This window comes from Triturus cristatus, chromosome 10, assembly GCF_964204655.1.
Source record: "Triturus cristatus chromosome 10, aTriCri1.1, whole genome shotgun sequence".
In the NCBI taxonomy this organism is placed as follows: domain Eukaryota; kingdom Metazoa; phylum Chordata; class Amphibia; order Caudata; family Salamandridae; genus Triturus; species Triturus cristatus.
In genome coordinates, this window is record NC_140593.1 from 158,064,383 (window position 1) to 158,090,222 (window position 25,840).

General features: G+C 44.3%; 1 protein-coding gene across 1 annotated transcript in view; it reads left to right on the forward strand.

Annotated features, from left to right (window-relative positions):
- Positions 1–20,942, forward strand: part of LOC146789132 (regulator of cell cycle RGCC-like) — a 46,416-nt gene extending 25,474 nt beyond the window's left edge. Inside the window, exons 2-5 of the mRNA XM_085630704.1 lie at positions 3,841–3,996; positions 10,014–10,094; positions 15,282–15,344; positions 18,215–20,942. Coding sequence (XP_085486830.1) covers positions 3,841–3,996; positions 10,014–10,094; positions 15,282–15,344; positions 18,215–18,222 — 308 coding nt within the window. The 3' untranslated portion in view covers positions 18,223–20,942. The remainder of the gene's footprint in view (positions 1–3,840; positions 3,997–10,013; positions 10,095–15,281; positions 15,345–18,214) is intronic.
- Positions 20,943–25,840: the final 4,898 nt, after the last annotated feature.

The following is a 25,840-nucleotide window of genomic DNA, read 5'->3' on the forward strand; positions in this document are numbered from 1 at the left end:
CAAGTTCCCACTCTAAGCCACAGATGACTTTGGAGGTTCGATTGGTACTTGACTGTTCTTCTAGGTTCTGCAGCATCAGGAATGAGGGAAGCCACGGCATGGCACGTGGGTGTTAAGTTTCTTGCCAATGCCATGTGATTATGGACTTATCAGGAGTGCTTCTGTTTTTATGTCTTTGGGCACGAGGTAGCCCCAGGATATTAGAGTCGGCCACCAGACTAGCCATCAAAGATGGTTTTTACGCTGGACGTCTGAAGAGAAAGGTGACAACCATTGCAAAGAGTCAGACATGGATGGCCTGGACATGGTTGACTTAACCGCAAAGATTTAACAAAACTGGGCATGTCACGCCAGAATTTCTCAGATCGACTGTGCTCACGGAGCGTAGCAATCACAACATGGTACATTGTGAGACTTTTGTATTGTTTTCAGACATCAATCAATCAAGTCGTATTGGTATAGCGCGGCTAATCACCCCAGAGGGTATCCAGGCGCTGTGCTGCAGGTATCAGTCGAAGAGCCAGGTCTTGAGTCTCTTCCTGAAGTTGGTTACGAAGAGGGCAGTGTAGAGGTAAGGGGGGAGTGAGTTCCAGGCTTTGGAGGCGAGGTGGGAGAAGGAGCGTCCTCCGGAGCGGCAGCAGTGGATAAGTGGTGTCTGTGTGAGGGCGAGGTGTGTGGAGCGGAGAATCCTGGTTGGTCGATGGAAGTGCAGCTGTTAGTTCATGTATGCTGGTCCTTGGTTTTGGAGGGCCTTGTGTGCGTGTGTCTGAAGCTTGAAGTAGCATCTCTTCTGGATGGGGAGCCAGGAGAGATCCTTCAGGTGCTGGGTGATGTGTGTCCTCTTGGGCAGGTTGAGGATCAGTCTGGCTGCTGCGTTCTGGATTGTCTGGAGTCTTTGCATGAGTTCGGTGGTTGTGCCTGCATAGAGTGAGACATCCTTTCTCCATGGTATGCCAGTGAGCGAGGCCCGCATGTTACCAACCACTCTACCAATAGGGTCAGCATAATTTCTTTATATTAATGCAATATTTCACCTAAATCATCATAGTAAAATTGCATGCCCCTGCAAACCATGTTTGTGGTAGAGTGACCCCTCGTCTCTTCATACCACTAGGTGCACTAAGAAATCATGCTTGCAGCGTATGATACGTGGACTTAAATCTACACTAGGTACATTTAAAAAAAAATGTTTTTTATTCCGTTTTAGGAACTTGATAGCGTTTCAGTGTTAAATCTATAAACCTCTGTAAATCTCCAGTCATGGGTAATTTATCAGTAACGCTCATAAGGCAGTATCATATCCAAGCAGCTTTGCAAGGGGCGCGCTGGAGTTTGCATTACTCAGCACTTCTGTGGCTGTGGGTTTAGTGTCAAGGCATGGGCGGGGGAGATATATGAATGCGAAGTTGGCATTTGGTACAGGCGTTGGGTGGGTGGTTTGAAAAATAACTAAAACCGTCGCTGATAAGGGTGCGGTAGGACCATGCTGTACTCAACACATTAACGTACACAGTTGGAAGATTTTCAAATCTGCACCACTTTGCGCCTTTTCTCCTAACTGTCACCAGCTCAATAGTTTATTCCTCTGGCGTTTTCTCTTTTCACCTATTAGTTTTCTGTAATCTTCACTGAAGTGCCAGTTAAGGCCTCAAGTGCTAGGAGAATCCATTTAGATACCACCTACCCTATGCGGGCTTTCGCTGCACGCCCATGGTGCGTGTGGACATGCACATACATGTGAATGATCTACCGACCAGTGGTAGAGGTGGGAGCAGAAAGTGGACTTGAGGAGGCCTCTGGCCCCTGCACTGATCAGATGATGGGCCTGGATCCCCTAATCTAGAGTCTGAAATTCTGATCAGAAAGAATCCTTTGGATCTATGGACAAGCGTTGGGACCATTGGACGCTCGGGCACAAGCAAACCAAAAAATGTATCCCATCAATTCTAAGATTAGCCCAATAATGTAATTGCCATTAATTTGCCACAGTAGTGACCAATAGTCATTTGCCATGTTGACGCTGGACTTCCATTGGAGAGTGTTCTCACAAAATTTCTGTGAACGCAGTCGTGCCCCCATACGTTTCTGTGCAATATTAATGTGCCCGTATTCTGCACTTAATGGGATTTCTATATTTCTGCCGTGGTGTGTGAGCATGAGTGTACACGATGTCATGGTCTTTCCACTGCCTTTAGCCTCTGTGTTGGTGGAGAGTAGGGGGTAGTAGGGAGAGGAGTAAAGGGAGCAGCAGACCCAAGTCCCAAGATGGTGCACCTTGCTTCCTGGTTGAGCACTGCCCACCGATAAAAGCACCCCTTTAAGACCTGCACAATGGAATATTCCGCAACTCTTTGTATATTATTTATTTATTTTAGAGTTTTATATAGTGCTGGCTAGACCCGCAGGTATCCCAGCGCTTTACTTGTTATGCAAAGAAGTTTATTCGAGATACATGTGAGGATTCGTGTGGGTCGTTACAGTCGACCAAAGAGTGTAAAACAATACAGCATTAAGGTAGTTAACAGTCGGGAAACATAAATAAACAATACAGCATAAAGGTATTGGCATTAGTTGGCCCAACCTTATTGGTCAGTTCCTGAAATCAGGTGACCTATAAAGATCAGTGCTTGTTGTGCACTAGACATGATAAAATGTGGAGTTCGGGCCAGTTGTCAGCTGGACAGAGCAGTACCCAGTCTAATGGTTAGGCAGAGGTCTGGTCTTCTGTTGGTTCTTATCCCTGCTTTGCTTTCTTATAGCACAGGGAAGGATGGTGCAGGGTTTGGGTGGCAGACACCTGGCAGCTGGACAATGGGAGTCAATAGATGTGTGTCTTTATGGTAGGAAACCACCTGAGAAAGGCTCACAACCGAATGAGTTTGAGGGTCTGCACCTACGTTTGCTTTAGGGCCCTGAAACAGTCACAAATTCACCCGTGGAGTGAGCTTGCTCACATGGAAATTCCTTTATAATGGCAGAATGTCAGCAGCTGTGGCACTAAGGGCTGTTAATCAGCTAACCACAGTCGGTGATCAGCGTCTTCATCATCAGGCTCCCCCCTGTCTGAGTGTTAAAATGAGTCCAATATCCATGAAAAACAAACTAGAAAAATGCAGGTGGCTGAGCCCATTCTGTACATATTCTGCTCCTCAGAACAGCGTTTGGACTATAGGACTTCCAAGACACCACAGGCTTTGAGATCCGGCAACCACAGAATGTGTCCATTCTCAGTCTATAAGAGGCTTTATTGCCCGAATTGGAAGCATTCTGATTGACTCTCCAGATCTCAATATTTCACTCTGAGTGCTATTATTTCTTCATAGCTCCCTGCCGAGGGCCATACTGGCTGCTAAAGGCCCTCAATCCTAGCAGCTTAAACCTATAACAAGTGCGAGGGACATTTAAGAGCCAGACTGTCTGGGGAGAGAAGGGCTAAAATACTATTAGGAGATTCCACCCACTGTGGGTGTAATTTCCTATGATAAATAGGGAAAAATAGAATTCAAGCATTGGAATGTTGGAATAAAATCGAGACATGCAAATGTTAATCCTGACCCACTCCATTGTCTTCACTGGAGCTCTCAGCAAAATGTTCTAATATTAGTTATTGGCTACATTCTAAGTCTTCTGATTGGCTGGGCAAAAGCCTGGACTATCATAGAAGATGTTAATGTTTCTTGGTGATTTTAAACAAAAGCAAAGGCCATGCGATTGTACTGCGTCACTCGTAACGCTGTCAGACTTTGTGTTTCTTCTCTCACATAGCTATATGCCTGGATGGCAATGACCTCATTCTAAACGCCAGTTGTGAGATGTCCATTTGATCTTCTCTCTTTGCAGTTTTCCATGACGAGGACCTGAGTGACCTCCTTCGAGAGTTTGACGAGGCCATCTTAGACTTTGACCGCGGTCCATGCCAGTACGAGGAGCACCTGGAGCAGATGAAGCGCCGAAACGTGCCCAGCGTCTGTGACAGCGGAATTGACGACTCGGACAGTGAGTCTCAATTGGGTTGCTTTCTAACTTGACCATGTTAAAAAGAGTAAGAGAGATTGAACTGCAGAGGCTCAACATGGTTTGACACTCTGTTGCAGATTGTTAGTTTAATACATTCGACGTCTGCCGATTTTTCAAGTACAGTACAAGTTTAGAATGTTCAGACCAGCTCTGGGTCCTTTGTGCTTACTTCACCATTAGTATATCTCCCCTCGCCAAACCTACACAACTAATTAGGTCCATCGGCAAAAATAACTAGTCTGCGCCCCAGCAAGACAACTTAGCACTACTGGACAGGTATGGTCATTTACATAAATGTCTCTTCCATGTAGGAGTTTCCCTACATTTCAGGACCACCACAGTGAAGCAGGCAGGGCAGGAAGTAGTAGTGCCCTTGGCATTGCTACTTTGAATATGGACCAAATGTCCTAAGGTCAGTGAGGGAGAGGCAATGGTTTCCAGTCCTCATTATTCTATTACCTTCTGTTGTACATAAAATCACACCCCTACCAAAGAAGAAGACTTGGAATGGGGTTCTCTTCTCCTGTTCCATGGTTCCCCAGAATATTGTCTCCTTAATTTCATGTTGAGCCTCTAGAAACATGATTTGTCAGAAAATAAATAAATATCTTGGATGGTTTTGATTGCGGCTGCATGCACAGCACGAATCAGGCAGTTGTGTACCATTTTATTTAGTTTTTTTTTTTATCATCCTACAAAAATATTGTCCCCAAATACCCACTTCCACAATATAGTCGCGGTAAGTATATATAGATAAATGTAGATTTACTGTTCTTAACTGCACACGTAGGTACCTTGACAACTTCCAGACCGGGTACGTGAATGCAGAGTTACGCGTGACCTATATTTACCTAACTTGAAAGTTGAGTGATAGTCGATATACCGAGGGCACTGTTTTCTGGGCACACTATTTTTGTAGGTTGATTTAAAACTCAATATTTTCATACACTCCTACAACAGCCCGCGCTTTGAGATGGCAGGTGGGGTTGTATATATGTAATAGGCAGAATTGGAGAAAATAGGTCGTATTTAGAGTTTTGGCGCCCAGCCCGCAGTCTTCCAGGATGACAGGGGTCATAACCTCCGCCTCCCCGCTAAATTTAGAGTTCTCTGCCCGTGGAGATCTCTCTGACTTCAGAGAAGCCACCTCCATGGCAGCCCCTCAGAAATCATCGAAGTTTGCTGAGCGACCACCTTGGTTCATGCGGCCATTTAGTACATTTGTTTCGTTTTTGATAAACAGGCTTCTGAAGTGGGAGTTTTTTTCAAAACAAAATATTAATGACTGTGGCGCCCTGAAGGTTTCTCCCAGCGTGCGGGAGTCGTGCTTCTCTCTTTCTGTTTGGGACCGCCATGCTTTTCCTGGCGGTCCCAAACAGGAAAAAAGATAGATCATAAGGTCGGTGGAAGGCCCCAAGTCCTCATGGCCATTGATGAAAGGTTTCTGGAGGCGGAGCCATTGAGGCTCCACCAGTGAAAACATGACGGTCTGCCAGATCCAAAACAGGGCTCACCGTCTGCCAGATTGACGGTCAGAATACACCACCACACTTTTGGCAAAGTGCCATGTCTGCCAAACTAGAAATGAGGCCCATAGTTTGTTACTATACATGGGGGCCTTGTTGTGCAACTTGTATAACCCTATTATGTCTGCCAGAAGTTAAGTGCTGCAGATTTGGGGCCTGGAGGAAGTAAGCTCTCTATCTGCTCTCACCATAATGTTAATTCTTCCAAAAGCCATGAGAGGGATACATGGTAGGCACCACGTCAGCCATCACGGTGGAAATGTGAGAGGCTATTCTCGTTGATACCATACGCTGTTAACTTGAGGTCCTATTGCTGCCTGAGTTCATGGCATATGTTTGGTGTGTGCTTAAGGTGCCCGGATGAAAGCACTTGAAGTTGGAGTTCGCCACAGCACTGCGAACTTCTCATTGAGGTCTTGTATCGGCTCATGTATGAGAGAAGGTTGTTCAGACAAAATTTGTGTTCAGTCTTTAGTCTCCATGAAGAGAGAGTCAACATTGTACCAATCATGAAGATGGTTTAAGGTCATTTGCTTGTTACAGGTGAAAGATAACGGATGCAGCCCAGATGAGAGGAGGGGGTGGGCTGATACACTATTAAGCAACGGATATGCTGCCCCTTGTTTCAAAAAGCTCTTCAGCAAATTCAGTCTTCGGTGAGAACAATATACGACGCAATCATGGCTTGTGTATGAAGCGTAACACCTGATGCAGTGACTATTGTAAGGCAAACTATATAGAGCTACGTATATATGGACCTACCATACAATCCCATACAACCATGGCACGTCGTGTGCTTGGCCATAAGGGCATTCCTAAAAATCTGTAAGGAACTTTACTAAATTGTTGGTGAAGTGTAAATCTGGTGAGTTAATAATAACAGCGGTAGATGGAAACTTATAAACACATTCACCATATTTCAAGTTTCGTGGCGTCCACAGCACCACTCAAGGGAGTAACATTACACATTACAGCACTGAAAAAGAATGCGATGGTAAAAACCCACCCATCGGCGAATACCAGATTTCCCCAAAGGTTATTCTCACTGAAACATTTTGTGACTCTGAAGATTTGTTTTTTGGTAGACTTCCCTAATTTGCATGGTATGAAACTTAAAAGCCACCATTACATAAAAAAAAGTTTCATGTTCAGTCACAGAGGCAGGAACAGGAAGTTGGGTGCACTTTCGACACCTTCATTGTCACGTGTTTTTTTAATTGTGATCACAAACACCAGACCAGCGCCAACATAGCTTCAGATACTGCCCAGTCTTTACTTCTTGAGGGTTTTTTACACAGACAAATTCCCTGCAGCCCCTGAACGAAATTATGGAATTGTTGGGAGGTTGTTGCATCATTTGAGGTTAATAAAATCTCTTTGTTGCCCCACGGTTGTGAACACATTTCAGACACACCAAACTCATTCACAGTGAAGGCATACACAAAGAATCCGCAGACACAAAAGGTATGCACTCCAGGAGTCATGGTTTCTAGGTCTTAGAATCACAGAGCACCTCAAGCAAGACTATTTTGCTGGCCTACCATCTTCTGCCAGTCTAAATGTAGACGCCTCTCGCGAGACTTTAACAGAACTAACAGACCGCACTAGCTGTGTGCTACTTTACTTACTTGTCATCTGAGGTGTGTTCTATGCCCTGGATGACCACTGCAGTAGCTGGAGCCAGTAGTCATAGTTTCAGCTGCACCCAACAGAGGGTTTTACCCAATTGGTGTAGACTTCAGTGGTTTCTGAGGAGGTTCTGGTTCCAGCAGTACGTAGAGTACCCCAGGGCTCAGCATGTGTTTTTTAATGTTGACGTGAGGCTGCTATGAAGAATCTCCAGAGCCTGGGGTTTAGCTTTTCATATGTATGAAGATTATACACAATCAAACCTGGGCTGTCCGGAAGATGCGATGGGTGATGTACAAGAGGTGTGTCAACTGTTTCAGGAAACTCAGTGGTGGATGGATGCGTGTGAACTACGATTGAGTATGGAAAAGATAGACTTTTGGCAAGGGTTCTTCTGAAGCTCAATTACACCGCTCCACTCGAATATAAGCCAAGTACGACATGTGATATTGAATGCCTGAAAGCAAAAAAAAACATAATAGTGTTCCTATATTTCTCTTTGCACAATAAACAAAAACCTATAAAAGCTGTAGTTTCATCCTAGTTCTTCAACCTGACTGTCCTGAAGGAATAAGGAACTCAGGAATTTCCGACAGCACTGCTTTGTTGCTGAACACCAAGCCAGACTATGGCAATATCTTGCATGAGGCATACACACAGGATTGATTCATACATTTCACTCACTCAAGGAAGCAGCCAGAAAATTAAAATACCCCACAGTTTGAACTAAAACTTTTGATGGCACCAAGCAGGCGAAACAAGTGAGCTAAACCCTCCCTAGAAGAGCTCCCTTGTCTCTTCCAAACCAACTATCTATTCATTCATCCTTTCACCCTTCCATCCACCCGCCGAGATCCACTATTTCACTTCAAATTCTGTCATCCATGAATTCTCTCAACCATCATTAAGTCTTTCCCTATTCCATCCATCCATCCACACTGTAATCCATCCATCCACCCTGCCATCGATTCATCCATCCACTCTGCTATCCATCCATCCATTTTCTCTGCCTTTCATCCATCCACTTTGCCATACATTCATCTACTATGCTTTCTCAGCCATCCACTCTGCCAACCATCCATCCACTGCCGCCCATTCATCCATTCTGCCATCCACCAATCCATCCAGCATACATTCTTCCATTTTGTCATCTACCCATCCATCATTTGCCCATCTACTCTGACACGTGTTTGCTAGTCTTTTTACCCACTCATCATCCCTTTATTCTGCCATCCTTTAACTTGTCCATCCACCTTCCCATCATCTCTTTACTTTGCCATCCTTTAACCTGTCCATCCACCTTCCCATCCATCTCTTTACTCTGCCATCCTTCCACCTGTCCATCCACCTTCCCATCCATCTCTTTACTCTGCCATCCTTTAACCTGTCCATCCACCTTCCCATCCATCTCTTTACTCTGCCATCCTTCCACCTGTCCATCCACCTGTCCATACACCTTCCCATCCATCTATTTACTCTGCCATCATTCCACCTTTCCATCCACCTACCATTAACTCACTTATCCATCCCTTTACTATCCCATCCTTTCACCTGTCAATTCTCCTATCCATTTACCACCCTTTCACCCAATCACCTGTCCACCCCACTTATTCATACACCCAGTTATCCATGCACCTATTCCACCCCTTTCTTCCTTTCAATATTGCTTCCATCTTTCCCTCTTCTAGTTACCCATTTTTCACTCTTTCTTGCTCCTGCTTGCTCCTCTATTGACGCTCTATTCCTTTATAGCAGTATTTTTCAGCTTTTCTCTACCGAGTTGCAGACAGAAAATTCCAATTAAGAACCCCATCCCGGTTGAAGTTGCTAAAGCAGGGGTTCATGAAGCACCTGCGTGACTCCCTCCATTGGGCACCAAATGTAAATGTAAATGTACTTGTATAGCGCACTGCCACCCCCAACGGGGGTATCCTGGCGCTTTTACTCATACCGCTGTGGAACCCTTCCTGGCCTTTCCCTGTGAAATGTCCACTCCTGGGCACCCCCATGGTGAAGCCAGGCATCCCAGCACTGCTGGTGCCGTTGTAGAGATTAAGCAAGCTATTGCCCAGAGTTGCACCGTGGGACCCATGATTAGAATAGGCACCGAGGCAAGAATTATCTGCTCCGAGGAAATTGAATCCAAGACCCCCCAAGGCGGGGGATTGAACTCTGGTCCCGGGCCAGAACTCTGCATCAAGGTCTGCCGCTCTAACCATTGAGCCACACTTCTCCACCAACATGACTGGTAACAGGTCCTTAAACATGTCAACATTTGTGCTCCATGTCCTGACACTATATTGGCATCATGTACCGCTGGGGTCCTCATTTAAGGTACTGACTACAAGCGATGCTTCCTTACATGGTAGCATTGGCTCTTGCCCCTTAGCTGTGACATAGGTTCCCATAACAAGCCCAGGACCTTTATCTTTTTTGACATTTAGAAGAAAGGTTGATGGGTGGTTGACAAGAGGTCCTTGAGAAGAGCTTCAGCTGAACTTTAGACTTGTGGCATGTTAGTGAGGTAAGTATGGTCCTTCAATATGGCTTCTTCTTTGGCATTGTGGTGATTCAGTACTTTAATAAAATATAGGAAATTATAAAAAATAAATAAAGATGTGTGAACCCAGTCGGTGTGATCTGAAACCATCTACAAATACCACGTGCTGCACTTGCCCATCAGACCTGAGTTGGTCTTAGCTTAGAGGTGGTGATGGCCTGTATGACCAAACGCTCGTTCTTCGTACTGTCGGATGATACTCAACATCTGAGACCATGGTCATGCCCTGCTTAGAAGACACCACTCATTAACCCCTTATGCTTCATTGTTGTCGCCTACAGGTGCCAGCACGTCTCCTGGAAGCAGCTTAAACAGCAGCGAAGAGAACCTCACCACGCAGCCCCCACCACAAACCCCCAAAGGTAAGCGAGAGACAATCCTATGTGGCACACTGGGTATGTCATATTGTAGGCATCGGTACAGTCTTCCCTTATCCATTGTGCCTTTAAATAGGAGCACTCGTGTGATTGTGGTTCAGAGGGAAGTTGTTGGGTTTACCAGTTTGCCCGCTGATAACATCCAGAATATGCTGTGCCTCCTAATTACTCACTGTCTAAATGCCTAGTGCCTAGACAATGCCTGGTGCCTAGACAATGCCTGGCGCCTAGACAATGCCTAGTGCCTAGACAATGCCTGGCGCCTAGACAATGCCTAGTGCCTAGACAATGCCTGGTGCCTAGACAATGCCTAGTGCCTAGACAATGCCTGGTGCCTAGATAATGCTTAGTGTTCTGAGGCTTCTGTTCCCATCTTCCACATTTCCACAAAGATGCAATCTTGGGAAAAAGACGGGGTTTACACCATGTGCAACGTTACCTTACAATAGGGCCTCAATGAAAGAAGCATAACTTAGCACACTACCCAACCAAGGGCTAGCTGCATGTTTACATCTCTAAATATAAGCCCCTCCCATTTTAACTCTCTGTGGCTCACAGAGTTCTCCCCCCTTCCTCAATGGCAGTGTTCCAACCTAGACTTAAGAGCTCACTTTCCCCGGTCAAGGATCGTAGCTATCCATGTTGTAGTAGGTGCAGTGACATCAGGGAACAGAGTATGAGGAGCCCATCTTACTCCATTTGTGGCTGCCAATAAAAGCCAAGCCTGGTGACGGGCACACTTTCCATGTATGCCTTGGGACTGTTGGCTCCCATGCAGTGCCACGTTTCAGTTCTTACCCTTCAGTGCAAGCACTTGCATAAACTCCTATCACATTTTCCCTATTTTTGTTCCTTCCTCTGCTCCTTTTCCATTTTCTGGCTTAATTACCTCTGACCGAAAAAATGACTAAACCTTCATGCGTATTCAGTTATCATTTTTGAACATAATATCTCCCTCTCTTTGTAAGGTACTTGACATCCTTCTGATCCCATGCTCTGACACGGTAAGAGCAGGTTGGAGAAATCCTAGCGAAACAGACAAAGCACCGCTGATCCCTTTCACAAGACACCAATTTCAAGTTTTCCAATCCCTCCGACAATTCAGACATAGATCTGGGGTTTGACAATCCCCCGACAATTCAGACATTGATCTGGGGTTTGACAATCCCTCCGATAATTCAGACATAGATCTGGACTTTGCCAGTCGTTCCGACAAGTCACACATAGATCTGGGCATGGAGGAAGAGAGGAATGTTTCCAAGCACAATGGCGTTACCTGCTAGGTCTTCCATTTTATACTTTTTCCAAGCCTGTATGACAACACAACACTTTTTACTACTATTGCATCTAAAAGTGACACAGAAATCTGATACTGATGAATGTTTATGATGCAGAAGGCTCCCAAAGTCTATCAACCTTCCAAAATCAAGAACCACTCTCAAAAGAACCCAAAAAGGCCCTTCTTACCTTGGGATCAATTTTCATCATTTTATATCTGTACAAAGGCAAAAAATATCAGTCCTTATCACACTGCCACATTCCAGGTGGTTCTAAAAATGTTGTTGACTGTATTGGGGTTCATAGGATATATTCCTTGTCAGAAATGATTGTTAGTGACACATTATGGAAAATCAGGTCTTGATCGAACAACACCGTAACCTGTATTTTCATACCTGGCCTACGGTGAAGGTGGTACGGCGGCCATTTTAGAATCATCTTTCACTAGTTAGAAAAAAAGTATTGAGTTCGATGAAATAACCCGTGATAGTCTGATTGTTTGACTCAGGTCTTGAGGAGAAAACTTTGATCCAGGCACGGTTGAACTCTCCTCCTCACAATGTTCTTGCGCACAATGAAGTTACCCTGAGTGTAGTCGAATATTGCTTTTCAGTGAGGTTCAATTAGTGACTGCAGCTCACTGACATCATCTCTGTTGTTTTTAGGAGTAGCTTTAAGAATCATGCGTCTGTTTCCCAAAGACTTTTCTGTGAGTAGGTGTGACTTACATTTGATTTGGTCTATGCGTACACCTGAATTCCCATGAGTAAGTCGCAGCTACTCATGGAAGATAGCTTTGTGAATCGAACGCAAAGGGTCATGAATGTGTTTGCCATGCATGTGATGCTCTCCTAATGGTACTTGGCTGAGACCACTGTCCCCACAGTCTGAGACAGAACAGACCCACAATGCACCTCTTTCCCTGCGTATGTGAGAAAGGCAGATAGGTTGGGCCCGCAGTGGGCTTATGCCCCCCATATGCTGGGATAGCACGTGCTTGGACTGAGTCACTCTGCCAGTCACACTCAGTCACTCTCAGCCTCAGAAACTCTCTCTCAGTCTCAGTCACTCAGTCTGCACCTCTCTTTAGTTTCAGTAACCATACATCAGTTTCAGTCTCTGTCACATTCATGCCTACCTCACCCCCTCTGGGGGGAGAGTAGGTATTGTGTGAAACACTACTTGTGTTCCCTCCGAGTCACAAATATTTTTTCTGGCAAACTCTATCGTGGGGATCCAGAGCAAAGATATGTGTCTTAAATCTCAGGATGTTATTTCCTTTTTGACCCCGAAGTGACCGGGATGTTTATTTATTTGATCCAATGACGTATGTACCAAAAAAAGTATGAGGGGTTTTCCAAAGTTCATGACATTACTGAATAGGGATGGCGAAGGGGTTAGAAGATCTTATTTTGGAAGCAACATTCCCGCCTGAGGTTGTTTCCGTTTCCTCTGCAACACCCGAGGTGATATGAGAAAAGAAACAAGAGTAAAACAGGGGCTTCCAGCCCTCTGAAAGCTGGAATACAAATGTAGAACCTATTTTAAATATTGTACAGAAAGGAATGACTGTACAAATAACTGGGCACCTCTTCATAATAACAGTTTGTGAATAGATGCAGGAATAACGTGCAGAGAATTGTAAAAATAAGTAGACATCAAATAACATATCACAAACCTGTGGAAGGAACACAACGATGAGTTATTGTGTAGGAAGTTGTGTATAATGTGTGCAAATAATGCGGAATACACTTGTAACAGTTTTAGAATTCCAGTAGAAATATCGTTTCATCACTCGATACTATGTCAATATATGTGTATTCATTTAAAATATTTGTTTGGCTAAGTGCAATGTTACATATATCCTGAATTGAAAGGAGTTAGCTAACACGATTATGAATAAATGTTGTAATCCGTTTTATACAGTTTTTAATCTCTTATTTGACATCTGCATTGTATAATATTTACAACACAGATGCTTATACTGACAGTATAAGTGCATTAATGTTATATATTTATAAAAATTCATTTATTCATTGTTCTAAAACAAGAGAGAGCTTTAGCTATAAGGATTCTTTGAAGGGCCCTGTTTTGTTATGAAGAGAACAATGTGAATGGTTTGATGTAATGTTCATTGAGTCTCCATCACACAGAGAGAAGCCTGTGTCCAATGAGTAGCCATGTTAAGGTCAGGCACCGGGGCTACAATGCAGCAGTCATTTTAGAGTTAGTCTAGGTGCCTGACCATACCATGACTTGGGCACTAGAAAGCATATGAATATGAGCTTTTTGTGTCTCCCAAACACACACAGAGTATGTCTACTGCTTCTTGCAGCCCTCCTTACTGTGCCTGGAATGCATATTGGTAGCCATTTTATGTAACTCCTCCCACTAGCAGACATTCTTCGTGTTGGTTGCTACTTTAGCTCACCAGACCTCCTTGGTGGGCCCTTCCTCTACCACCACGGACATGGTGATTGTATCTCACAATACTGGAGACAAAAATATCATTTGACTTAAATATCGCTTTCTAAATATCGTTTACAAAAATATCACCCCACTGAGTGTAGATTTTCTAATATTAACTTCAATGGACTGATATTTTGTAGACCATGTTTAGGCCACAATACCTATATCAAATTATAGTCTGACTGCGGTATTCCGCTACTACATCAATATTGCTGCTTACCCCAATCAATAGTAAACACTAAAACTCATGAACATATGCCTCGCAGCCATCTATTTGAACTATGGTATTTGTGCATATATGCTCTGCATTCAATAGAGATTCATTTGACTGAAAAAAACATTAGATTATACATTTAAATAGGTTTCCACTTGTCTATAATACCTACTGTTTCGCATGATTCAGCTCTTGGCTACTATCTAATATTTTTTTTATTTTAGCAAAACTATATATCGAGTTACCCACTAAATCAACAATATTTGCACTCACCAAGAACCAAATCTGCATACCACAGAACAGTAAACTAATTCAACAAAAGAACTTAGAAACATACCGTACATGCTCCGATTTCAACTACCTTCAACAAAAGCACATATAAATAAAAAAAGTCTTCCAAAACAAAGCTTGGTAAAGATCTATGTGAAATGAAGCACCGCATAAGCATAATATAAAAAAACGAAATATTTACTCCGTAATCAATAAACCATCACCAATATTTACATATTTTCTAATAGGTTAATTATAACAAGGTTCCCACAATTGTGAAAGCCATGAAGCTGAAATTATGGAATGAACCTTTAAACTAACTCCAACCTTTTCCACTTAAAAGTAACCTAACCTAACCCCAATTCATACCCTAACCCTCACCTATGCCTTCCCATTGCCTTAATCCTTAACCTAACACTAATGTACATGGTGAATGATCCCAACCCATACTTTACCATTGCCCCCTTGCACTTCAACTCACCCATACCTAACCCTAAATTGAATCTTATACCTTAACCTTATCTGATGCCTAATATTAACACTTACCCTAACCCTATCTCTTACTTTTACTTTAACTCTGGCCAACCATATCCCTAATCTTAACTCTTCTCCTAAGCATAATACTAATGCTTACTCTTTCTCTTGCTGTAAGTCTGTTTCAAAATAGTGAAAAGAGACATTGTCTTAATGTTCTTAATGTTTTCTTCATTATCATTTTTTTCATTATGCACTTCTGTATTTTGTATTTGTGGTCACTGCAATTCTTTATTCTAGTTTCTTCATTTGCAATAAGTGACTTTCTAATTGCCTGTTAACTCTTTCCATCAGCTGCCTTTGCTCTCTTTAGAGCGGCTGATTAGTCCAAGTCAATGTTGGTTCAGCAGTTGCCATCTCGTCACACTGTAAGATGTCTCACTACTGCCTTTCTGGTTTGTTTTTAGCAAAACTTGGAGACACGCGTGAACTCGAAGAGTTCATTGCAGATCTGGACAAAGTACTAGAAGGTAAGGATTCCTCGTGTGTAAAAGGTGCAGACTCGTTTGTAATGTTATATTACAGTCGTGTGATAGCTCCTCCCTGTATTACAGACTCTACAGCTCCACCTATTAAACAATCTTTCTCGTGTGACCGAGTTTCTCACAGTATTTCTCAGGGCAATGCTGCAGCTGCTGGGTGACCAGGGCAGGGGCCTCCCTATCTCACTAGGCTTCTGAGTGATTGCTAGTAAGAGTTTGTTTGCTGTCCATCCAATCAATGCCTCAGACAATTATTGATAACTGGAGGTTTTATTAAAGGCCCCGGTGATTTATAATATTAATAAAGCAATATGCCCCTACAAGCATTGCTCCTTGTCTTGTCCATCACTGGATCACTAAATCTGTATGCATAATGCCATCTTTAATATAACCCACTTTATAACCCGCTGCGCCCTTGATATTAATGGGAGACTCCCTATGAGAAGTCTGGAAACAAGACAAACTCTTCAATGCACCTTTGGCTTTTTCAAACCCCAAAGTTACATCTCCCCTTAGTTTTGTGTGTTTGAAATAAGTCCTGAAATTCACACACAGTCGTATATTTGACCTGAGTCTACATCACATTCACGACAGCAGCATAAGACCTGCCAATAGACCATTCTAATGTCTATGTGGATCTGTTGCACTGAAAATGCAAAGGGCCCCTCGGTTATTTAATAGTGTCATTCCCAGTGTGTGTTCACTTTGAATTCATTCTAATATCCAAATTCTTCTTGGCTGAGGTGCTTTGTGCCAGAGGTTTATGGGCACGTTCCCTATATTGTAAGCCTTTGTAGCCTGCATTTGATAAACTACACCAGGGGCTGTATCATACATACGGCGTGTTTTTAAAAGGTGGGCCCGGAGAAAAAAAGAAAATCAGGATGAATGCGCTGCCCCCAGGGAAGCCACGAACTTGCGCTGCCCCCAGTGAAGCACATTCATGTGAAAAACGGAGGGGCTGCTTTGAAGCCGCTTTGTGTTTCACAGTGCAGGGGCAAGCCACCTGCACTTTTAAGGGGGATTAGAGATCCCCTTGCAGGTGGGTGCAGTGAGTGACTGCTCCCGCCTGCAAGGGGATGTCTGGGGGGTCCATGGGACCCCCTTCGTCCCCTCCATAGGACTGCCATCAGGGGGCACACTGACAGTGTGCCACCGTTTAGGTGCTGCACTGTCAGTGCACCCCCTAACAGCTTCTTTGCCTCTGGCAAAGCGATTCCCTCATTTGCATGGGGCCGCGCACCCATGCAAATGAGGGAACGCCCTCTGATGATAGAGCTGGCGCTTTATGTGCACTATCGGTATTACAGAAGGGAATGCACAAGCATCTGTGGGCCCTGCTGTAATACCAAAGTTTCCTCGGGCACACAAATCGGGCGCAAACACCCGTTGGACCCCTGGGACAGTTCTGTAATGCAGCCCCTGTAAGGGATCTTTGGGCCATCCTCCAGCTTGGATCCTTGGTATAGAGTAATATAGTGTGACTTAGGTATTAGTTCCCCTCTCAGGGCACCATATTTTCTGCAACAGAAATCTATTTCCCTCTCACCTCATGAACCCCAGATGCTAAATTTTCCCTAAACTCCATGGCTGAGCACTCTGGACCGTATTACAGAACGTGCCTCAGGGGCACATAGGATTTGTGTGCCCCCGGGGCACATTGGTATAACAGAAGGGGCTGCAGACGCTTATGCGGCCCATAGTGTAATACTGAAAGCTCTGGCGCACATGAGCGCCCGCATTTTCTCAAGAAGGCATTCCCTCATTTGCATGGATGCGTGGCCCCATGCAAATGAAGGAATCCCTTTGCCTCTGCGCCCATGCCGTATTATGGATGCGGGTGCAGAGGCAAAGAAGCCGTCAGAGCTACATTAACAGTGCGCCACCTAAAAGGTGGCACACTATCAGTGCGCCCCTGATAGCAGCCCTCTTGAAGGGGGAAAGGGGACCTATAGATCCCCCAGACATGCCCTTGCAGGCGGGTGCAGTCACTCACTGCACCCACCGGCAAGGGGATCTCAAACCCCCCTTTAAAGTGCAGACGGGATGCCGCCTACACTGAGGAACACAGAGCAGCTTTTAAAGGGGAGAGGATGTGGCATAACGGCCAGCGCTTCCGACTTTGGAGCCAGGTTTGAGTCTCGGCATCACCTCAACATTCTGTGATTCTGGACAAATCACTTAATCTCCCCGTGCTTACCAAAAATGAATGTGTCCTTGTGTAATGTAACTGGTGCTCGTGTAAAGCGCTCCAATACCCTTCAGGTCGAGTTTGCGCTATATAAAACTGCAAAAAAAACCAAGCTGCTTTGAATTTCTCTTGAATGGCAGGGCGACTTCGAGGCTGCCCTGAGGGCAGCGTCTTTTACATGACAGAGCACATTTTTTCTTGTTTGCACCTGCTTAAAAGTGCGCCCTGGCGCAAACAGGAAAAGTGTGCCCTATCTTTAGTAGGGTCCCAGGCTGCACCCTGGTGGCAGAAGGATGGTCATTCCCAGGCCTGTCCTGCTGTTGGGTGTAAGCAGAAGGAGCTGATGGACTGGGACAGATTGTCTCACATGTATTTGAGTGCCTTGCCCACCTCTGCCTGCCTTTCAGTGGTGACAGGCCCTCTAGAAATCTCAGGTCAATAAACCATCTCTAACCACTAGATCACACCTTCTCGCATCCTTGGTGTGCGCTGTTAGGAAAAGGGCAAGTGCATCATGGTAAGGAATGACGAGATGTTGCCCCAAAGCTTCTGTTTTCTTGCTTAAAGTGACATAGAACAGTGCACACCCTCTTGCAGCACAGCATTGCTCTGTCTCATGACACTCTGCCCTGTTTTTTCAATAACACTTATCTTCTTTACTCTGCAGGGATGTGACGTCAGAAGTTACACCAGTCTCCAGGCTGCACAAACGTCCTCTGATGAGTGGATGACATTCACTAACCCCAATACCCTGTGGAATTTCTTTGTCACCTTCGCATCCACCAAAGGTCACCTGTTGGAGCCTGATCCCATAGCTGCTGGGATTGCAGGCGGTGGCTGTAGCAGGGAGCTGCGGTACCAGCGAATGGCCCTTACCTGCATGTTTCAGAAGGCTCCACACTACTTTGATGTCCATGACCCCAGAGGGTTGTGGTAATTTGGTAGGTCCTTAGAACCCTCAACTGGAAGGCACTCTACCATAACCTCAGTTCCTCTAAGTACATCACAAGTTCTATGTGTCTTTGCACCAAGACAGAAATAGGAAATTAACAGAGGATTTTCTGGAATCTGATTAAACATACTACATAAAGCTAGGGTCACCAAAAGCAACCACTTGGGTGAACAATGCGTGCTCCCGAGGGATAGTCTTTCAAATGGCATAATACAGAAGGATCCTGCATCCTGGCTATGCCAACAAGCCTTCATGCCATCTATGAGCCAAGGACATTTGTGGACTGGAGAGTCAGAACTTTAATCCAAAGAGCGGCATCGAGTGCAACAAAATCCTTGAAAGCCGCCATCTTGTACCTGTCTTCGCCATCCTGTTTCAAAACGTTTGACTCCAAGCGTCTGTGTGGATTCTTTCCCGTTGCGTGAAACTGTCTATGCTTTCTGCTTCCATAGAGAGCTGCCCAGCCACCCAGACTGATCTGTGTAAATGCTGAGTCCCTCCTGCAAAGATTGTTTGTTGAATTAGTGTGAGGGGGACCTAGCACCATGGAGACCTGTGGCAGCATGAAGAATAACTTGTTTATTTCATGCATCTCTTGCTGCCTTGATTTGAGGTTTGGTAGCACTGTCAATTGTTGCTATTAACCAAATCATTGATATTTATTTCACTGACCATAGAAGGATGAACATCTGTGTTGGCCCTGTCGGGATCTACATCTGAGCTCTGTAAGATGCGTAGAACAAAGTGTGAACTCACCAGGCTACGTTAGACTTAACCAGCTCTTTCTTCTGGCTTGAAACTGTGGTACATCCTCATAACAAAAGTAAAAACATTAGATTTGATGTAACTCCATAGGAGTATAGTTCAGCATGAGGAAAAAGAGGAGGCAACTCCCCCCCAAAAACCCACCAAAGAAACAATATTCTCACATATGCATCTAATTTGGCTTCACCCACTCTGACAGGCAAACTTCCATATTGGGCTTTCTGCAATGTTAACTGATATCAAAACTCTAAAGGAATGCCAGTGATACTGCGTCCTTTGACACAGCAGCTGGCGAGATGGCTCAGTGGGTCAGTGCACTTTTGGGTAGTTTGGGATGCAATGTGATGGGGTGCCTTAGCTTTGCTTCCTTCAAATTGTGGCCAACATTGATTTGGATAATTGAATTTTTTTTGTACTACTGCAATTGCCGCATACAGATACAAGCAAATTATTGTGCATTACAAAAAACGACAAGCCAGTCTGCTCCACCTGCCTTGTCCTACTCAAACCTAGTCGCACCTGATCAAAGCATGTATCCCTGATTTTGGCTAAGTTAGTTACGGGGTGATTGTTCACTTTGAGCTGGGGTTGAAGATGGTCAGAATTGGGACCATCAGGGACCATCATTAGGACCAAAGGAAGAAAGACTTTATTCATTGCAGTGGAAAAGGATGGACACTGATCACAGAGAAGATCAAGGAGGCAGAGAGGAAAAAAGTGAAAGGGCGAGAAAGAGATCAAGACAGAAGTGGGAACAAGGAAACATCTTATAGAGTTGATCGAGGTCGGAGAATGGGAGACCAATCACAAAGGGGTGCAGGATAGTGGTTAATGTGAGAAACCTCTAACTGAGCAGATTAGGAAAGCTAGTGTTGGGAAGACTCCATAAAGTAGATTGGAACATGAGGGGTAATGCTTCAATATGGTTGGAAACACAAGGTCCTCCCATAGGGAGCCCTTGCACTACGACTCTGAACCGGAAGGAAACCGAGGTCTCCAAATCGGGTGGAGCCATTGAGCGGAAGACTTAGGAAAGTCGTGCATGAGCGCCAGGAAGTAAAAGTAAAGAACTGTACGCTGAAATCTGTGTGCCCTGGAGTAATGACATCCAAAAAGGAAAAGAGAGAGGCTAGTCACAGAGTAGACAGTCAAGGAGGGAAGAGGTCTTCTTACAGCAGATCAGGGCAGGAGGGTTAATTGAGGCTGTTCACAGAAGATCAGGAACGGAGGGGCAAAGGGGACCAATGTCAAAGCCAAGTCAAGGAAGGGGACACGGACGTGGGCCACAGTGGATCAGAAAAAAAGGGGAAGACGGAATCTGCTGACAGGGCCGATCAAGGAAGGAGGACAGGAGACCACAGACAGCATGTGAGGACAGGAAAGGTGGGTGTGGCTGCTCACAGCAGCTTGGGACAGAAAGGGAAGCAGAGGCTGTCGACCAAGCAGATCTTGGCACGAGACAGGGATAAAGACTGGACAGAGAGAGTGGGGTAGGTCACAAGAGGTCAGGACATCACCACAATGTGACTGGTCAAAACAGGGTCTCTTTTGAGCCAAAGCACACATTTAAGCTGTATTTTTTTTGTATATGATGTATTATGACTATTATGTTCATTTTTATACAGATATCTATTTTATCTATTTTAATTCAATAAAGTGCAAAGTATCTTTGGAAAAATTGTACTAATTAATGAGTATTATTTTAACCTTAATGAAAGTTGTAAATTAACACAATATCTCCTTTTTGCCCCATTCCAAGGACATACTCTGGCTTTTATGTGGAGTGTTCCTGTACTGGTAACAAAACTTACTCCCGGGAGAAGTTTAAATCATTGAAGTTCCTAATGAAAAGTGCAAGTCGCACTTAACGCCCTGAAAGTTAAACTGTGGTACCCCTTAACATCCCTGATGATGTACAACTGAATAATGAGTGGGGCTTGCAGTCCTGTTTTAATTGAACTACTTTAACCAGTGGCGGCTGCTACGGAACAGAAGTTGTGAGGCTGGGGTGTGGGGAACAAAAAAGAAAATATTGCTTACCTGCCGACCTTTGCCTTTCCTCCGTCCTCTTCTTTTCCTGTCGACTCCCAACAGCACACACGCTCCCAGAATCCCCTAAGCCAAACACGACTCTGCTGTCATGCAGGTAATGCAAAAACAACAGTTGATGTCTAGAATGCAGAACAATGTCATACATTCACCCCAGTGCACAGATCTGGGCCTAAATCCATCGTTTTTTGCTCACCATGCCATTCCAGATTGAATACAGCCATATGCAAATCAGTCTTGACCCTGTGCCTCATGGGAACAGTCCAGCCCGAACTGCCAAGCCAGGTCCTCCCTGGACTGGAAACAAGCATCCTAGGACCGGTTTTGGGGTTTCACCCCTCTTCCGCCAGGATAGCTTGATTCCAGTGGCATGGAGAGCACGGGACCCACGTCTGTGCATACCCGTCCCACTCGGGGTGACAAATGCAAAAACAACAGTTGATGGACAGAATGCAGAACAATGTCATACATTCACCCCAGTACAGAGATCTGGGCCTAAATCCATCGTCATGCTGGTAATAGCACGATGGATTTAACCCAGATCTGTGACTGGGGTGAATGTTTGATTTGTTCAACATTCGTCCATTATCTGTTCTTTTTAGTAATAGTGTCACCAGCATCATGATTGATCTGAGCAGTCTGGTTTGCTGCTCAGTAAGTGCGTGGGACTGTTCTCCACCCTGCTGTGCAACACAGCCTGGTGGAGAAAAGCTAAGTGCGCATGTCAGTTTGGCCATCCTAAGACGGCCAGCCAAACCATCAAGCACACTTATGGTGCCTACCACTCCTCCTCCCTGCTCCGTGACGACAGCCACGCCCCATCCTGCCCATAACTGGCTCATTACTGAAAAGTAAAATGATAATAAAAATGTGTTATCATTTTATTTTTCCACTGCTTAGAGAGCAGTGGGGTGACGCTCCTCCGCCTTAACGGAGGAGCCGCCACTGACTTTAATAAAAGGGTTGAACAAGGAAATCCCTTCCTAAAAATGTTCTCACATTTATAACAAAATATAGAGAGATATGAGATAACAATTAGGCATACAAGCACACACACACACACACACATAAACATAGTATAATCCCTTCTAAATTTTCTGCGCTTGAATGCCGGAACTACTTCTTGTCCAAAGAGAGTACCGGTACTCATGGGGCAGCAAGCTAACTCAGTGCAATTTAACATTTAAAAATAGAAGCGTGACACACAGCGGACGAGTTGGTCCCTTTTTGTGAAGCACTCGAGTGCTGATCGCCCTGAACCATCTGCTAATTGAGAAACGCCCTCTCCCCGTCGTGCTCTCAAGCCCAGGCTGCTGCAGCCTCCTGGACGCATGGGATTCATTCAGCAGAACTGCATGCTGGGCTACCGTGCTTTGTTGGCCATCCAAACACCTTCGAAAAGTGGAGGAAGCTCTGTTTTTATTTTTAAAAGCTCTGTTTTTATTTTTACATTTCTTCTTGTGCCCCCTGCAGTCGAGCTCTCTTGAACCCATTTGCAAGGTGTAAAAGACTTGATGGGGGACAGACGAAAGGCCCAATTTGCATCTCCCTACTGATAAACACACTGCAGCCGTACCTTGTCAGAGCTTAACTTATAAAAAGGAGAAATAATATACATGCCTTTCCTTTAAAATGTCATTAAACAGGAAAGTTAGTGATATTGTATTATGTATGTTTGATTTCTATACCACTTTTCCAGTGCTTGTGAGGCCCACGACGCCATTACACTGGAAACAATTTAAGAAGGGTTTTACATTCAATTGAAAGCAAAATATTTATGACATTAGAAAATAAATGTTAGTGAACTTTTTTCTGAGTACCTTTGAAACAATTTCTCACATAAAGCACCAATGAAACGAAATCTTAAATGAAGAGTTGCATTCGGTCATGAGGTTTTCTCAATGATTTTAATTAATGGCCAGCCCTCCACGCTCATCTGTTCGTTCCAGGTAATTGTTGCTTTTAGCACAGTTTATTGTGGGTGCACATGAACTAAATACCCTATCTGCATGCACAAGTGCTTCTATGTCCCTGTGTGTGTTCTTGTATCAGTGAGTGTTGTCTGCAGTGTGCATATCTGCACACCAATTAAATCTCAATCAAATTAAACGTGTGCCTCTGGCCCGGTCCCTTAGCACTATCCATAGCCCTGCCCCCATAGCCCTGCCCCCTTTGCCCTGCCCGCCCCTAACCTCGCCCCCTAGCCCACATCTCAATTTGGTGAGTACCTGCACTTATTTTTTTCCATTTAAAGCACTGCTCTTGCGCCATTAAACTTCACTGAAAAAACTTTCAAAGCTAACTCTAAAAACCTAAAAGTATTACGTACAATGCTTTCAACACTCAGCAACAAGGTTAAAGTTGACGGATGTGTGTCGTGTCTTCCCGTTTGTGACGTTGTGAGAGCATGATTCAATAAATAATTTTAGGTAGGAGATTCTTTGAGAGTGAAGCGTTTTATTCCAGATGAAAGGACATCTTAGGCCAACCTCGGCTCCCGCATGTCTAGCAGTTCATCACTGAGCATGGGTAGATATACCCTCCTCAAGCAACGAAAATGTTCATGTAGTGCATACGGATAAAAAATAAGCATTTATTAGCAGTATCGGTCCGTGGAGGGAGTTCCGTGGGGCGGTGAGGCGGGGCGGGGGAGGGGCAGGGTGGGGAAATGTAAACAGCGGAATATAGATGAACGGAGGTAAGTACACATTTAAATAAATAAAATGAATTTCGTTGCGCGCGCTGCATCGCATTTTGCGATGCAGCGCGCGCAAAGGAATTCCCTCCACGGACCGCTGGTGTTTATTAGTAATCATTGATGACATGATAGCTCATCCTGCTACAGTTGGTAGGAGTCATTAGAAAGAAGCATTCTTGAAATGCAGGTATGAGTTTGCGACAAGAAACGCCGTGCTCGTCCTCCCTGATAATTGCTAAATCATAGTAAAGTCCAGCTCTGCAAAATACCTTTTTACAATTTCTAATGTTAACCCTGCTGTATGCTCGTGTGCGGTAGTGGTGCGGGCATGTGATGCAATCAAGATGGAGGTGGCTATGGGGCATATCAACAACAACCGGCGATAATTATCGCTCAGCGCTCTTAGCGTGAGGATAATTATCGCCGGCTAGCGTGAATTTTTATCGCTGAGATAGCGTGCTATTAGCAACGCTTATCTCAATAGCGATAAAAATCCTCACGCTAACAGGCTAACGTGAGATTATCGCTGGAAACCCAGCGATAATCTCACGTTACCTTGTTGATAGGGACAGGCAAACTTAGCCATGATATCCTCCTTCCATAGGATATCATGGCTAAGTCTGAAAATTAGCAGACGTAAAAAAGCAGCGTTAACCGCGGTTAGCGCTGCTTTTTTTGTCTCTAACAGGGTTAGCGACATTCTTGATAATAGGAGAAATGTCGCTTAGCGACATTTCTCCTATTATTTTACTCTGGAACGCCCCCTTTGCATCTCATTAGAGATGCAAGGGGAAGCGTAGAGTAAAAGGGTGCTAACATGCAAATTTGCGTGTTAGCACCCTGTTGTTGATAGGGTGCTAGTTTTATCTCTGCTTTTTTCGCTTTTAAAGCCAAAAAAGCAGAGATAAAGCCCTTGTTGATATGCCCCTCTGTTCCTTAAATGCAGCCTAGATATTCACACCAAGGCAAATAAAACATGGTCCACTTTGATATGAGGGCTATTCGACCTCTTTCATGGATTGCTTTAGTGTAAACTTGAACTTGCCTTGTCTTTAAGGCTCCAAGTTACTGGTGCTTTTAGCATCTATCACTAGTGTATTACATAAAAGACATTCTATTTTATGATCATTTCTAATGTTCACAGGTTGTCTTCTTTCCTAGACAGTGACAGTAAAATATTTGAGAGTGTTGGATTTTACAATGTTTTTCTTTTAAACGTATTGCTTACAATATCAATTTTCAATATTCACTTAAAACCCAGCATTTTCTCATCCATTAGATATTTCACACAGAGGAGATTTGTTGCTTCCTGAGCTATGGTAACTGTTAAATTAGATATGAAATGGGATGTTGATCAGTTCACCTGCAGATTTGTGCTCAACACAACTTCTGCAGAGCATTAAGGATTTACACGAGGAAAGGCAACTCCTGTCTTTAACTTAAATGTTGACAGTCACAAATTCCCTTGGATAGACAGACGGGTTCAACCGAGGAAAATCTTGCTCTTAAGAGAGTGGCTGTTAACAGAATTTTTTGTTTAGAAACAACAGCACTGTCTGCTTCCAAATGAAAATGTAAAGTTTATTTACAGCAACTCGATAAATTGTACAGAACAGTTCTTTGACTGTAAGTTTATAGCAGGAGCGGCGGGTGACCTTTCAAAGTGGCGGGGCGAGCAAAGTGCCCACCACCACCAAAAAAACAAAAACTAATGTTCTCTCTCTACAAAGCCCATTCTACAAGAAACCCTTCCTCAAAAGCCCAAATAAAAACAACCCATCCCTCCAAAATAAAACACAAACTATAGCACATGCATTACTGTAGCCGGG